We start from the raw sequence: 15,853 nt of genomic DNA on the forward strand, positions 1-15,853 counted from the left end.
CTCCAGCAAGTATATCTCACTGGTCAACCCCAAAGCCAATTCTTCCTTTGGCCGCCTCTCCTTCCAGTTCTCTGCTGCCAATGACTGGAACGAACTGCAAAAATCTCTGAAGCTGGAGACTCTTACCTCCCTCACTAGCTTTAAGCACCAGCTGTCAGAGCAGCTCACAGATCACTTACTGCACCTGTACGTAGCTCATCTGTAAATAGCCCATCCAATCTACCTCATCCCCATACTGTATTTATTTATTTATTTATTTATCTTGCTCCTTTGCACCCCAGTATCTCAACTTGCACATTCATCTTCTGCACATCCTACCATTCCAGTGTTTAATTGCTATATTGTAATTACTTTGCCACCATGGCCTATTGCCTTACCTCTCTTATCCTACCTCATTTGCACATGCTCTTTATAGATTTTTCTACTGTATTATTGATTGTATGTTTGTTTATTCCATGTGTAACTCTGTGTCGAACTGCTTTGCTTTATCTTGGCCAGGTCGCTGTTGTAAATGAGAACTTGTTCTCAGCTAGCCTACCTGGTTAAATAAAGGTGAAATAAATAAATAAAACATTTATTAAAATACAATGCCTTAGCCACACAACAAAAAAGGCCATAACTCCGCCCAAAAGTATGTCACAGATGTTACATTCCCTCCCCTCTAGCACATTGATGTTTATTGTCATGAGTCTTGTTCAGAACTTAGCGGTTTTCCCTTAGATAGGCCAGGTTCAAAGTCAAAATTGGCTATATTGTAAAAATTCATTCATTTAAGGTTAAGGTTAGGCATTAGGGTTAGCGGTGTGGTTAACGTTAGCGTTAGGTTTAAAATCTGATTTTATTACTTTGTGGCTGTGCCATCTAGTGACCGCTCTGCAGAGCTGCTTCCAGAACAAGATTCATGACAAAAAAACGCTGACCTGCTCCCCTCTACCCATCCAGATGCATATTAAACCTATTGAATTAATTTCCCCTTTTTAAAATGCGCTTCTTAATTGGTTTTCTCTCCCCTCCTGTCCTCAGTATATTCCCGTCTCCAGAGCAGAACGCGGGCCTCTCCAACTACCAGGGCTCGTTGAACACGGGCGGTTCCCTGCCAGACCTCAGCAACCTGCACTTCCCCTCACCGCTGCCCACACCCCTGGACCCAGACGACGGGCACCATGGAGGGGGCGGCTACCACCCCAACCTGAGCGGGGGCAGCAGCACAGGCAACCTGCCCGCCGCCATGATGCACCTCGGCATAGGGAATCACCAGGGAGGCTGGACTGAAGGAGGTGGGTGTTTGGGGTGGGGGGGACAGGGTGTGTGTGGGGGGCTTTTTCTCAATTCATCTTTTCTCTCATCTTCTCCTCCTCCAAACTCATTGGATAAGAAGCTCAAAGGGGAGGGACCATGGACCTTTTCCTCCAATACGGTTAAGTAAAGGCCTGGAGATGGGTGTGAATGTATGTACTGTGGGAGTGTGGGGATGTGTCTTTTGTCTGTGTGCGCTCATGTGAAACCAGGCACAGACACGTACATACATACAGTATGTAACCAACCATACAAATAAAATCAGCCCCTGTAATTGGGTTAGAGGCAGAGAATCCCAGTGGAGAGAGGGGAACCGGCCAGGCAGAGACAGCAAGGGCGGTTCGTTGCTCCAGAGCCTTTCCGTTCAACTTCACACTCCTGGGCCAGACTACACTCAATCATAGGACCTACTGAAGAGATGAGTCTTCAGTAAAGACTTAAAGGTTGAGACCGAGTCTGCATCTCTCACATGGGTAGGCAGACTATTCCATAAAAATGGAGCTCTATAGGAGAAAGCCCTGCCTCCAGCTGTTTGCTTACAAATTCTAGGGACAATTAGGAGGCCTGCGTCTTGTGACCGTAGCGTACGTGTAGGTATGTACGGCAGGACCAAATCGGAAAGATAGGTAGGAGCAAGCCCATGTAATGCTTTGTAGGTTAGCAGTAAAACCTTGAAATCAGCACTTGCCTTAACAGGAAGCCAGTGTAGTGAGGCTAACACTGGAGTAATATGATCAATTTTTTTGGTTCTAGTCAGGATTCTAGCAGCCGTATTTAGCACTAACTGAAGTTTATTTAGTGCTTTATCCGGGTAGCCGGAAAGTAGAGCATTGCAGTAGTCCAACCTAGAAGTAACAAAAGCATGGATTAATTTTTCTGCATCATTTGTGGACAGAAAGTTTCAGATTTTTGCAATGTTACTTAGATGGAAAAAAGCTGCCCTTGAAAGTCTTGATATGTTCTTCAAAAGAGAGATCAGGGTCCAGAGTAACGCCGAGGTCCTTCACAGTTTTATTTGAGACGACTGTACAACCATCAAGATTAATTGTCAGATTTAACAGAAGATCTCTTTGTTTCTTGGGACCTAGAACAAGCATCACTGTTTTGTCCGAGTTTAAAAGTAGAAAGTTTGCAGCCATCCACTTCCTTATATCTCTGAAACACAGGCTTCTAGCGAGGGCAATTTTGGGGCTTTACCATGTTTCATTGAAATGTACAGCTGTGTGTCATCCGCATAGCAGTGAAATTTAACATGATGTTTTCGAATGACATCCCCAAGAGGTAAAATATATAGTGAAAACAATAGTGGTCCTAAAACGGAACCTTGAGTAACACCGAAATTTACAGTTGATTTGTCAGAGGACAAACCATTCACAGAGACAAACTGATATCTTTCCGACCGATAAGATCTAAACCAGGCCAGAACTTGTCCGTGTAGACCAATTTGGGTTTCCAATCTCTCCAAAAGAATGTGGTGATCGATGGTATCAAAAGCAGCACTAAGATCTAGGAGCACGAGGACAGATGCAGAGCCTCGGTCTGACATCATTAAAAGGTAATTTACCACCTTCACAAGTGCAACCTCAGTGCTATGATGGGGTCTAAAACCGGACTGAAGCGTTTCGTATACATTGTTTGTCTCCAGGAAGGCAGTGAGTTGCTGCGCAACAGCTTTTTCTAAAATATTTGAGAGGAATGGAAGATTCGATATAGGCCGATAGTTTTTTAAAAGTATTTTCTGGGTCAAGGTTTGGCTTTTTCAAGAGAGGCTTTGTTACTGCCACTTTTAGTGAGTTTGGTACACATCCGGTGGATAGAGAGCCGTTTATTATGTTCAACATAGGAGGGCCAAGCACAGGAAGCGGCTCTTTCAGTAGTTTAGTTGGAATAGGGTCCAGTATGCAGCTTGAAGGTTTAGAGGTCATGATTATTTTCATCATTGTGTCAAGAGATAGAGTACTAAAACGCTTGAGTGTCTCCCTTGATCCTAGTTCATGGCAGAGTTGTGCAGACTCAGGACAACTGAGCTTTGGAGGAATACGCAGATTTAAAGAGGAGTCCGTAATTTGCTTTCTAATGGTCATGATCTTTGCGGGACACAGCCAGTGAAATATCAGGGCGGCAAATTCAAAAACAACAAATGTCATAATTCAACTTTCTCACACATATGACTATTTTACACCATTTTAAAGATACACGTCTCCTTGATGTAACCACATTGTCCGATTTCAAAAAGGCTTTACAGCGAAAGCAAAACATTAGATTATGTTAGGAGAGTACATAGACAAAAATAATCATACAGCCATTTTCCGGGGAAAGCACACTTTGCAATAATCTGAGTACTGCGCTCAGAAAAATACACCAGGCAATACAGATACCCGCCATTTTGGAGTCATCTAAAATCATAAATAGCATTAGAAATATTCACTTACCTTTGATCTTCATCAGAAGGCACTTCCAGGTCCACAATAAATGTTGTTTTGTTCGATAAAGTCCATAATTATGTCCAAATAACTCCTTGTTTTTTGCGCGTTCAGTAAGCTACTCCAAATGTAGGAAGCGTGCCGAAAATTTCACAACAAAAAGTTATATTTACGTTCGTTGAAACATGTCAAACGTTGTAAAACATCAATCTTTAGGGCCTTTTTAACGTAAAACTTCAGTAATATTCCAACCGGACGATTCCAATGTCTTGAAAAACGTTATGGAACACAGCTTCCTCCTCATGTGAATGCGCGTAATTGTGGCCTGTCATTCTCTCGATCATCAGACTCCAGGAGGTCTTGTTCGCTCTCTGTTGACTGCAAAAGCCTGAAACACGTTCTAAAGACTGTTGACATCTAGTGGAAGCCTTAGGAAGTGCAAATTGAACCCTAAGTCACTGCATACTGAATAGGCCCAGTCTTGAAAAACTACAATCCACTTCCTGGTTGGATTTTTTCTCAGGTTTTTGCCTGCCATATGAGTTCTGTTATACTCACAGACACCATTCAAACAGTTTTAGAAACTTCAGAGTGTTTTCTATCCAAATCTACTAATAATATGCATATTCTAGTTTCTGAGCCAAAGTAGTAACCTGTTTAAATTGGGTACGTTTTTCATCCGGCCGTGAAAATACTGCCCCCTAACCCAGACAGGTTAAGGTCCTGGAGTGGCCTAGCCAGTCTCCAGACCTAACCCAGACAGGTTAACTGATTTTTGTCCTCTGATGTCATTGGGTAGGCAGAAGGAGTCTGGAAGGGCATCAAGGAATCTTTTGGGTTGTCTGAGAATTTATAGCACGACTTTTGATGCTCCTTGGTTGGGGTCTGAGCAGATTATTTGTTGCGATTGCAAACGTAATAAAATGGTGGTCCGATAGTCCAGGATTATGAGGAAAAACATTAAGATCCACAACATTTATTCCACGGGACAAAACTAGGTCCAGAGTATGACTGTGGCAGTGAGTAGGTCCAAAGACATGTTGGACAAAACCCACTTAGTCGATGATGGCTTCGAAAGCCTTTTGGAGTGGGTCTGTGGACTTTTCCATGTGAATATTAAAGTCACCAAAAATTAGAATATTATCTGCTGTGACTACAATGTCCGATAGGAATTCAGGGAACTCAGTGAGGAACGCTGTATATGGCCCAGGAGGCCTGTAAACAGTAGCTATAAAAAGTGATTGAGTAGGCTGCATAGATTTCATGACTAGAAGCTCAAAAGACGAAAACGTCGGGTTTATTTTGTAAATTGAAATTTGCTATCGTAAATGTTAGCAACACCTCCGCCTTTGCGGGATGCACAGGGGATATGGTCACTAGTGTAACCAGGAGGTGAGGCCTCTTAACACAGTAAATTCATCAGGCTTAAGACATGTTTCAGTCAGGCCAATCACATCAAGATTATGATCAGTGATTAGTTCATTGAGTATAACTGCCTTCGAAGTGAGGGATCTAACATTAAGTTGCCCTTTTTTGAGATGTGAGGTATCACGATCTCTTTCAATAATGGCAGGAATGGAGGAGGTCTTTATTCTAGTGAGATTGCTAAGGCGAACATCGCCATGTTTAGTTTTTCCCAACCTAGGTCGAGGCACAGACATGGTCTCAATGGGGATAGCTGAGCTGACTACACTGACTGTGCTAGTGGCAGACTCCACTATCCTAGCAGGCTGGCTAACAGCCTGCTGCCTGGCCTGCACCCTATTTCATTGTGGAGCTAGAGGAGTTAGAGCCCTGTCTATGTTCGTAGATAAGATGAGAGCACCCCTCCAGCTAGGATGGAGTCCGTCACTCCTCAGCAGGCCAGGCTTGGTCCTGTTTGTGGGTGAGTCCCAGAAAGAGGGCCAATTATCTACAAATGTTATCTTTTGGGAGGGGCAGAAAACAGTTTTCAACCAGCGATTGAATTGTGAGACTCTGCTGTAGAGCTCATCACTCTCCCTAACTGGGAGGGGGCCAGAGACAATTACTCGATGCCGACACATCTTTCTAGCTGATTTACACGCTGAAGCTATGTTGCGCTTGGTGACCTCTGACTGTTTCATCCTAACATCGTTGGTGCCGACGTGGATAACAATATCTCTATACTCTACACTCGCCAGTTTTAGCTTTAGCCAGCACCATCTTCAGATTAGCCTTAACGTCGGTAGCCCTGCCCCCTGGTAAACATTGTATGATCGCTGAGTGATTCGTTTTAAGTCTAATACTGCAGGTAATGGAGTCGCCAATGACTAGGGTTTTCAATTTCTCCGAGCTAACGGTGGGAAGCTTCGGCGTCTCAGACCCCGGAACGGGAATGAGTAGAGACCAGAGAAGGCTCGGCCTCTGACTCCGACTCGCTGCTTAATGGGGAGAACCGGTTGAAAGTTTCTGTCTGCTGAATGAGCGACACCGGTTGAGCATTCCTACAGCATTTCCCTCCAGAAGCCATGAGAAAGTTGTCCGGCTGCGGGGACCGTGCGAGGGGATTTATACTAACTTTACTATCTGTACTTACTGGTGGCACAGACGCTGTTTCATCCTTTCCTACACTGAAATTACCCTTGCCTAGCGATTGCGTCTGAAGCTGGGCTTGCAGCACAGCTATCCTCGCCGTAAGGCGATCGTTCTCCTGTATATTATGAGTACAATGACTGCAATTAGAAGACATCATGTTAATGTTACTTAGCTTCGGCTGTTGGAGGTCCTGACGAACCATGTCCAGATAAAACGTCCGGAGTGAAAAAGTTGAATGAAAAAAAGTTGAGTGAGGGAAAAACTAAAAATATAAACGGTAATTAAAAAGTAAAAACCGTAGCGTTGTCAGGTAGCAAAGTAAGGTTGGCAACAAAATTGCACAGCAGCACGTAAACAAGTCTGCATACAGATGCTTAGAGGATGTCCACAATCACCACATAGTAATGTAATGGTTTAAAACAATATACAGTGCCAAAGGAGGTATTCGTACCACTTGACTTATTCCACATTTAGTTGTTACAACCTGAATTCAAAATTGATTAAATATTTGTTTTTTAACCCATCTACACACATTACACCACAATGACAAAGTGAAAACGGGTTTTTAGTAAATGTATTGAAAATTAAATACAGAAATGTCTCATTTCCATAAGTATTCCCACCCCTGGGTCAATACATGTCAGAATCACCTGTGAGTCTTTCTGGGTAAGTCTGTAAGAGCATTGCACACCTGCATTGTACAATATTTTCCCATAATTGTTTTCAAAATTTTTCAAGCTCTGTCAAATTGTTTTTTGAATCAGAAACATTCCATGTTGTCTTGGTAAGCAACTCCAGTGTAGATGTGGCCTTGTGTTTTATGTTATTGTCCTGCTGAAAGGTGAATTTGTCCCGCAGTATCTGTTGGTAAGCAGACTTAGCCAGGTTTTCTTGTAGGATTTTGCCTGTGCTTAGCTCTATTCATTTTAGTTTTTATCCTAAAAAACTCCCTAGTCCTTGCTGATGACAAGCATACCCATAACATGATGCAGCCACCATCATGCTTGAAAATATGAAGAGTGGTACTCAGTGATGTGTTGTGCTGGATTTGCACCAAACATTCAGGACATAAAGTTCATTTCTTTGCAATTTTTTTTGCAGTTTTACTTTTTAGTCCCATATTGCAAACAGAATACAAATATTTTGGAATATTTGTGTTCTGTACAGGCTTTCTTCTTTTCACTCTGTCATTTAGGTTAGTATTGTGAAGTAACTACAATGTTGTTCCATCTTCAGTTTTCTCCTATCACAGCCATTAAACTCTGTAACTGTTTTAAAGTCACTATTGGCCTCATGGTGACGGTTTCCTTCCTCTCCGTCAACTGAGTTAGGAAGGACGCCTGTATCTTTGTAGTAACACCATCCAAAGTGTAATTAATAACTTCACCATGCTCAAAAAGATATTCACAATGTCTTCTTTTTTTGTTTTTGTTTACCCATCTACCAATAGGTGCCCTTCTTTGCAAGGGATTGGAAAACCTCCCTGGTCTTTGTGGTTGAATCTGTTTTAAATGCACTGCTCAACTGAGGGACCTTACAGATAATTATACAGAGATGCGGTAGTCATTATAAAAAATCATGTTAAACACAATTTCTCACACAGAGTCCATGCAACTTATTATGTGACTTGTTAAGACAATGTTTACTCCTGAACTTATTTAGGCTTGCCATAACAAAGGGGTTGAATACTTATTGACTGAAGACATTTCAGCTTTCCATTTTCAATTAATTTGTTAACATTTCTTAAAACACAATTCTACTTTCACATTATGACCAGTGACACAAAATCTAAATTTAATCCATTTTAAATTCAGGCTGTAACAACAAAATGTGAAAAAAGTAAAGGGGTGTGAGTACTTTCTGAAGACAGCGTGTGTGTAGATGGTTGTATGTGTGCAGATGCTGTGTGTGTTCTCACCGGTGCACTGGGGGGGCCCTCGGCCCATCTGCTAAGGGGTCCTGGGGGTTCATGGCACTCGTGTGAAGAGCAGAGTCCAAGTTGGTTCTGTGCAGGAGGAGAAGATGGATGGAGGGAGGGAGGATGAGAGAGAGAGGAGGAGAGGGTGTTAGTTTTCTGACCCAGTGGTGGACAGAGGCTTTTTACAGTGATACAGCCTGAAATTGGCCAGGGCACTAGAACAGTCTGCAGCACCCGGCCTCACCCTTCTAGAATCTGAAGTCAAATGTCTACTGTTTGCTGATGATCTGGTGCGAGGCTGAGGACGCCTCCAGGTTAGGTCAGAGAGTCATTCAGTGGTGGACAGAGGCTGAGGACGCCTCCAGGTTAGGTCAGAGAGTCATTCAGTGGTGGACAGAGGCTGAGGACGCCTCCAGGTTAGGTCAGAGAGTCATTCAGTGGTGGACAGAGGCTGAGGACGCCTCCAGGTTAGGTCAGAGAGTCATTCAGTGGTGGACAGAGGCTGAGGACGCCTCCAGGTTAGGTCAGAGAGTCATTCAGTGGTGGACAGAGGCTGAGGACGCCTCCAGGTTAGGTCAGAGAGTCATTCAGTGGTTGGCCCGCACTCTGCACTACCTACACACGTACACACACACGCATGTGTGCTGAAACGTACATATATGCACACACATGCACAGAACCTCTCTCTCACACTCCCATTCACACACACACATCTCTTTCACTGGCTACAGTTGAAGGCTTTCTCAAGTGCTCTTCATTAAGCTCCAATGGCTGTGTTTATGCTTCACTCTCCCTCTAAGGACAAATCTCTCCCTCCCTCTTTCTCTCCCCATCCCTCACTTTCTCTTCCCCTTGAGGATGCATCTCTCACACTCTCCTTTTCAAGATGGACACCCTCTTTCACAGGGTGGTTATAACATCTGTCTGTGCAGTCCCTCAACTATCTGAGACTGCACCAGGTTCATTAGGGCTCACCGTATCAATGCACTTTGCAATGGAAAACAAATTTGAATTTGGAAACATTTCGAAAACATAATTCTACTTTGACATTTTGGCGTATTGTATGTAGACCAGTGACAAAATCAGAATTGAATCCATTTTAAATTCCGGCTGTAGCACAACATGTAAATACTTTCTGAAGGCCCTGTATGTGTTCCTGTGTGGCTTAGTTGTGAAGAATGTGGAAGCAGCAATACCAAGTTAATTTCCCAACTCGTAGGGGCATGGACTCTAAAATTGTCGAAAGCGTTCCACAGGGATGCTGGCCTATGTTGGCTGGATGTCCTTTGGGTGGTGGACCATTCTGTTGAGTGGGAAAAACCCAGCAGCTTTCCAGTTCTTGACACAAACTGGTGCACCTGGCACCAACTACCATACCCCATTCAAAGGCACTTAAATCCTTTGTCTTGCCCATTCACCTTCTGAATGGCACACATACACCATCCACGTCTCAATTTTCTCACGGCTAAAAAAATTCCTTCATCTACACTGATTGAAGTGGATTTATAAAGTGACATCAGTAAGGGATCATAGCTTTCACCTGGATTCACCTGGTCAGTCTATGTCATGGAAATAGCAGCTGTTCTTAATGTTCTGTACACTCAATGTAAATCATTATGTCTCTGTATTCTGTGCTGGGTTTGTGCCTGGGGAGGAACCACCCTGTAGGGTAGTGGAAAGTGCTCAACTTTATTTTATTCAAAAGACAGTTGATCCAAGCCATGGACCGATCGCCAATAATAAAAAAAGGGCCAGCAAGCCAAGACCTTCACATTGGGTGGTTTCTGAACCACATTATTTAATATGAAAATATTTTTTTTTTTTAAAAAGGCATTAAAGGCACAGTGCAATCAAAAAAAGGGATTTTCCTGTGTTTATATATATTTCCACAATGTGGTTGGAATAATATTGTGACAATTATGTTAATAGCCTTTTAGTGTTAGAGCGGTTTGAAGAGACTGCCTGAAATTTCAGCCTGTTTTGGTCTGCCTGGTGACATCACCAATAAGAAAGATTTCCAAACCTCTGCCAATAGTAGCTAGTTTTCAGTTTTCCCCTCCACTCAGACCACTACAGACAGTCCTAGCAAAATTCTTGCTTAGAAATTGCTCTTTGCTATGAAGCTATTTTTGTTTATTTTTGACAATTTTAATTGAAAACAATCGCAGTAAGGTACTTAATTGTTACCCAGAAATGATAAAAACGTCTGCATTGGGCCTTTAGGTGAATCCTGTCTGGCCCCCTTTTTGATTTCCACACTGTAGTGGAAATGGAAATAGACTTGTGATTGGAAGTTGGAAGTGAGCTCCAACCAGAGTAAAGTGAATATAGAGGGATGTCTTTATCCAACCCTCCTCCCTCTGAAATCTACCACTATCTAATCAGTCCTCTCTTTCTCTGACCCTCTCTCTCTCTCTGACCCTCTCTCTCTCTCTTTCTCTGACTCTCTCTCTCTCTCTCTCTGACCCTGTCTCTCCCTCTCTGACCGTCTCTCTCCTCTGACCCTCTCTTTCGCTGACCCTCTCTCTCTCTCTCTCTCTCTGACCCTCTCTGACCCTCTCTCTCTCTGACCGTCTCTTTCTCTGACTCTCTCTCTCTCTCTCTCTGACCCTCTCTGACCCTCTCTCTCTCTGACCGTCTCTTTCTCTGACCCTCTCTCTCTCTCTCTCTGACCGTCTCTCACTCTCTCTGACCCTCTCTTTCGCTGACCCTCTCTCTCGGACCCTCTCTCTCTCGCACGTTCTCTCTCTCTGACCCTCTCTCTCGCTCTCTGACCCTCTCTCTCTCTCTCTGACCCTCTCTCTCTGACCCTCCCTCTCTCTCTCTCTGACCCTCTCTCTCTCTCTGACCCTCTCTTTCTCTGACCCTTTCGCTCTGACCCTCTCTCCCTCTCTGATTGTTGGGATATTTAACCAATGGGGTCCTGTGTGTGTGTATCTGGGTGGGGATTGGAAAACCGAATGCAAATACAGTGAGGGGAAAAAAGTATTTGATCCCCTGCTGATTTTGTACTTTGTCCACTGACAAAGAAATTATCAGTCTATAATTTTAATGGTAGGTTTATTTGAACAGTGAGAGACAGAATAACAACAAAAAATCCAGAAAACCGCATGTCAAAAATGTTATACATTGATTTGCATTTTAATGAGGGAAATAAGTATTTGACCCCTCTGCAAAACATGACTTAGTACTTGGTGGCAAAACCCTTGTTGGCAATCACAGAGGTCAGACGTTTCTTGTAGTTGGCCACCAGGTTTGCACAAATCTCAGGAGGGATTTTGTCCCACTCCTCTTTGCAGATCTTCTCCAAGTCATTAAGGTTTCGAGGCTGACGTTTGGCAACTCGAACGATCAGCTCCCTCCACAGATTTTCTATGGGATTAAGGTCTGGAGACTGGCTAGGCCACTCCAGGACCTTAACCTGTTTGGGATATGGGGCAATATTTTCACGGCCGGATAAAAAACGTACCCGATTTCATCTGGTTACTACTCCTGCCCAGAAACTAGAATATGCATATAATTAGTAGATTTGGATAGAAAACACTCTAAAGTTTCTAAAACTGTTTGAATGGTGTCTCTGAGTATAACAGAACTCATATGGCAGGCAAAAACCTGAGAAGATTCTATACAGGAAGTGCCCCGTCTGACAATTTGTTCTCCTTCTAGGGCATCTCTATCAAAAATACAGCATCTCTGCTGTAACGTGACATTTTCTAAGGCTTTCATTGGCTCTCAGAAGGCGCCAGAAAGTGGAATGAGAGCTCTCCAGTCTCTGGGCGAAAAACAGCAGGAGTTTTTGTGAGTGGTCCTGTGAGAACAATGACACTGGAGCCCACGTGCACGAGACGACTCCATGTTTTTCTTTCAGTGTTTAGCATAAAGATGTATTTTAAACAGCGTTTGACATGCTTCGAAGTACGGTAATGGAATATTTTGAAAATGTTTTGTCACAAAATGCGCCCGCGCGTCACCCTTCGGATAGTGATCTCAACACACGAACAAAACGGAGCTATTTCAATATAACTATGGATTATTTTGAACCAAAACAACATTTGTTGTTGAAGTAGAAGTCCTGGGAGTGCATTCTGACGAAGAACAGCAAAGGTAATCCAATTTTTCTTATAGTAAATCTGAGTTTGGTGAGGGCCAAACTTGGTGGGTGTCAAATTAGCTAGCCATGATGGCCGGGCTATGTACTCAGAATATTGCAAAATGTGTTTTCACCGAAAAGCTATTTTAAAATCTGACACCGCGATTGCATAAAGGAGTTCTGTATCTATAATTCTTAAAATAATTGTTATGTTTTTTTGTCAACGTTTATCAAGAGTAATTTAGTAAATTCACCAGAAGTTTTCGGTGGGTATGCTAGTTCTGAACATCACATGCTAATGTAAAAATCTGGTTTTTGATATAAATATGAACTTGATTGAACAAAACATGCATGTATTGTATAACATAATGTCCTAGGAGTGTCATCTGATGAAGATCATCAAAGGTTAGTGCTGCATTTAGCTGTGGTTTTGGTTTTTGTGACATGTATGCTTGATTTGAAAATGGCTGTGTGATTATTTTTGGGAGGGTGGGCAAACGTACAAAATCAGCAGTGGATCAAATACTTTTTTCTCTCACTGTATAACGTCCACATTCTCTCACGTCTCACAAGACTCCTTTTACCCAAGCAGCACTGTTCTCTGCTCCTTGCAGTTAATTTCAAACCAATGATGCTTACCTTTATTCAAATTCATAGAGAGCGCTATGGATGCAAGGACTGAACATCCATGATCTCAAAATGATGCTATACAGTGCTTGTTTTCAATTAATTTGTTTACAAACAATGCAGTAAAATAAGCTTATATTTGGGCATTTATAATTTGCAGTATATTCTTCAAGAATCAAGGGCTATATATTATTATTTAAAAGTCCACACATTGATGTAGTAATCGCAGATTGCCGCTCTTATCCAGAGCGACTTACAGTAGTGAATGCATACATTTCATTTCATGCATTTTTTTGTACTGGCCTCCAGTGGGAATCGAACCCACAACCCTGGCGTTGCACACACACCATGCTGGCATTGCAAACACCATGCTCTACCAACTGAGCCACAGGGAATCCATTTTTTTCTCTGATGAATCAGTGTGTGGAGATCTTTGTATTTAATACAACGTGTGTGTGTGTGTGTGTGTGTGTGTGTGTGTGTGTGTGTGTGTGTGTGTGTGTGTGTGTGTGTGTGTGTGTGTGTGTGTGTGTGTGTGTGTGTGTGTGTGTGTGTGTGTGTGTGTGTGTGTGTGTGTGTGTGTGTGTGTGTAAGGTAGCCTAGCGGTTAAGAGCATTGGGCCAGTAACCGAAAGATGCTGGTTCGACTTACCGAGCCAACTAGGTGAAAAATCTGTCTGTGCCCTTGAGCAAGACACTTAGCCCTAATTGCTCCTGTAAGTCTTTTTGCTAAATGACTACTGTGTGTGTGTGGGCACACCTGATAACAATGCTGCATACTACTGATACATGAACTGTTGCAGAGGAGGGACATTAGGAAATGTCCCACACTCTTGGGGAATTAAATCCTCCGAACTGTTAATAATAGTCTGTGGTCTGAATGTGTGACTCAAAAGCCTTCTGTCCCTCCCTTCTTTCTTCCAGGTCTCTCGTCCTCTCTGAGCAATCCTTCCATCCAGAACTCTCTCCAAAACTCCCAGCTGCACTCGTCCCTCAGCAATCCCGCCATCCACTCGTCCCTCCGTCTGACGTCCCTCTCCAACCCTCCGCAGGGAGCCATGAGCAGCTCGCCTCGCCGCCGCCCGGCTCCCATCAGCCCCCTCACTCTGTCACCCGGCACCGAGCAACGGCGGGGGCTTTCCAAGCAGCTGTCTCCCACAATGTCGCCCTCACTGTCCCCCATCACACAGGTACACACATAAACTCAGGGGGAAAAAATAAACGTCCTCTCACTGTCAACTGCTTTTATTTTCAGCAAACTTAACATGTGTAAATATTTGTATGAACATAACAAGATTCAACAACTGAGATATAAACTGAACGAGTTCCAAAGACATGTGACTAACAGAAATTGAATAATGTGTCCCTGAACAAAGGGGGGGTCAAAATCCAAAGTAACAGTCAGTATCTGGTGTGGCCACCAGCTGCATTACGTACTGCAGTGCATCTCCTCCTCATTGGACTCCCAGATTTGCCAGTTCTTGCTGTGAGATGCTACCCCACTCTTCCACCAAGACACCTGCAAGTTCCCAGACATTTCTGGAGGGAATGGCCCTAGCCCTCACCCTCTGATTCAACAGGTCCCAGACGTGCTCAATGGATTGAGCTCTGGGCTCTTCGCTGGCCATGGCAGAACACTGACATTCCTGTCTTGCATGAAATCATGCACAGAACGAGCAGTATGGCTGGTGGCATTGTCATGCTGGAGGGTCATGTCAGGATGAGCCTGCAGGAAGGGTACCACATGAGGGAGGAGGATGTCTTCCCTGTAACGCACAGCGTTGAGATTGCCTGCAATGACAATAAGCTCAGTCCGATGATGCTGTGACACACCACCCCAGACCATGATGGACCCTCCACCTCCAAATTGATCCCGCTCCAGAGTACAGGCCTCGGTGTAACGCTCATTCCTTCGACAATAAACGCGAATCCGACCATCAACCCTGGTGAGACAAAACCGCAACTCGTCAGTGAAGAGCACTTTTTGCCAGTCCTGTCTGGTCCAGCGACGGTAGGTTTGTGCCCATAGGCGACGTTGTTGCCGGTGATGTCTGGTGAGGACCTGCCTTACAACAGGCCTACAAGCCCTCAGTCCAGCCTATTGCAGACAGTGAGTACTGATGGAGGGATTGTGCGTTCCTGGTGTAACTCGGGCAGTTGTTGCCATCCTGTACCTGTCCCGCAGATGTGATGTTCGGATGTACCGATCCTGTACAGGTGTTGTTACAGGTGGTCTGCCACTGCGAGGACGGTCAGCTGTCCGTCCTGTCTCCCTGTAGTGCTGTCTTAGGTGTCTCACAGTATGGACATTGCAATTTATTGCCCTGGCCACATCTGCAGTCCTCATGCCTCCTTGCAGCATGCCTAAGGCACGTTCATGCAGATGAGCAGGGACCCTGGGCATCTTTCTTTTGTTGTTTTTCAGAGTCAGTAGAAAGATCTCTTTAGTGTCCTACGTTTTCATTACTGTGACCTTAATTGCCTACTGTCTGTAAGCTGTTAGTGTCTTAACGACCGTTCCACAGCTGCATGTTCATTAATTGTTTATGGTTCATTGAACAAGCATGGGAAACAGTATTTAAACCCTTTACAATGAAGATCTGTGAAGTTATTTGGATTTTTACTAATTATCTTTGAATGACAGGGTCCTGAAAAAGGGACGTTTCGATTTTTTTCTGAGTTTAGTCATACTTACCTTCACAATACACAGACACACACACACCTCGCTACTTACTTAGCTATACACACACCTCGCTGTCCCTGGTTAGACAGGCAAGCCATCAATCGGATGGTTGCCAGTTCGAATCCCGGGTCTGACGGAAAAAATCTGTCAGGAAGTGAACTGGCAACTGTAGGGTTGCTGGTATCAAATCCTGCCGCTGTGCCATTAAGCAAGGCACTTAACCCCCCAAAACAACTGCTTCACGGGTGCCCAGTGTGGCAG

At 43.9% G+C, this 15,853-nt stretch overlaps 1 protein-coding gene across 3 annotated transcripts in view; it reads left to right on the forward strand.

Moving 5' to 3' along the window:
- LOC106562620 (CREB-regulated transcription coactivator 3-like) overlaps positions 1 to 15,853 on the forward strand; it is a 102,888-nt gene that overhangs the window by 68,119 nt on the left and 18,916 nt on the right. For all 3 annotated transcript variants that reach the window (XM_045708667.2, XM_045708665.2, XM_045708666.2), the window contains 2 exons: positions 1,024 to 1,277; positions 13,834 to 14,099. In XM_045708667.2, the coding sequence (XP_045564623.1) occupies positions 1,024 to 1,277; positions 13,834 to 14,099 (520 nt within the window). The remainder of the gene's footprint in view (positions 1 to 1,023; positions 1,278 to 13,833; positions 14,100 to 15,853) is intronic.

This window comes from Salmo salar, chromosome 26 (assembly GCF_965601325.2).
Source record: "Salmo salar chromosome 26, fSalSal1, whole genome shotgun sequence".
In the NCBI taxonomy this organism is placed as follows: Eukaryota; Metazoa; Chordata; class Actinopteri; order Salmoniformes; family Salmonidae; genus Salmo; species Salmo salar.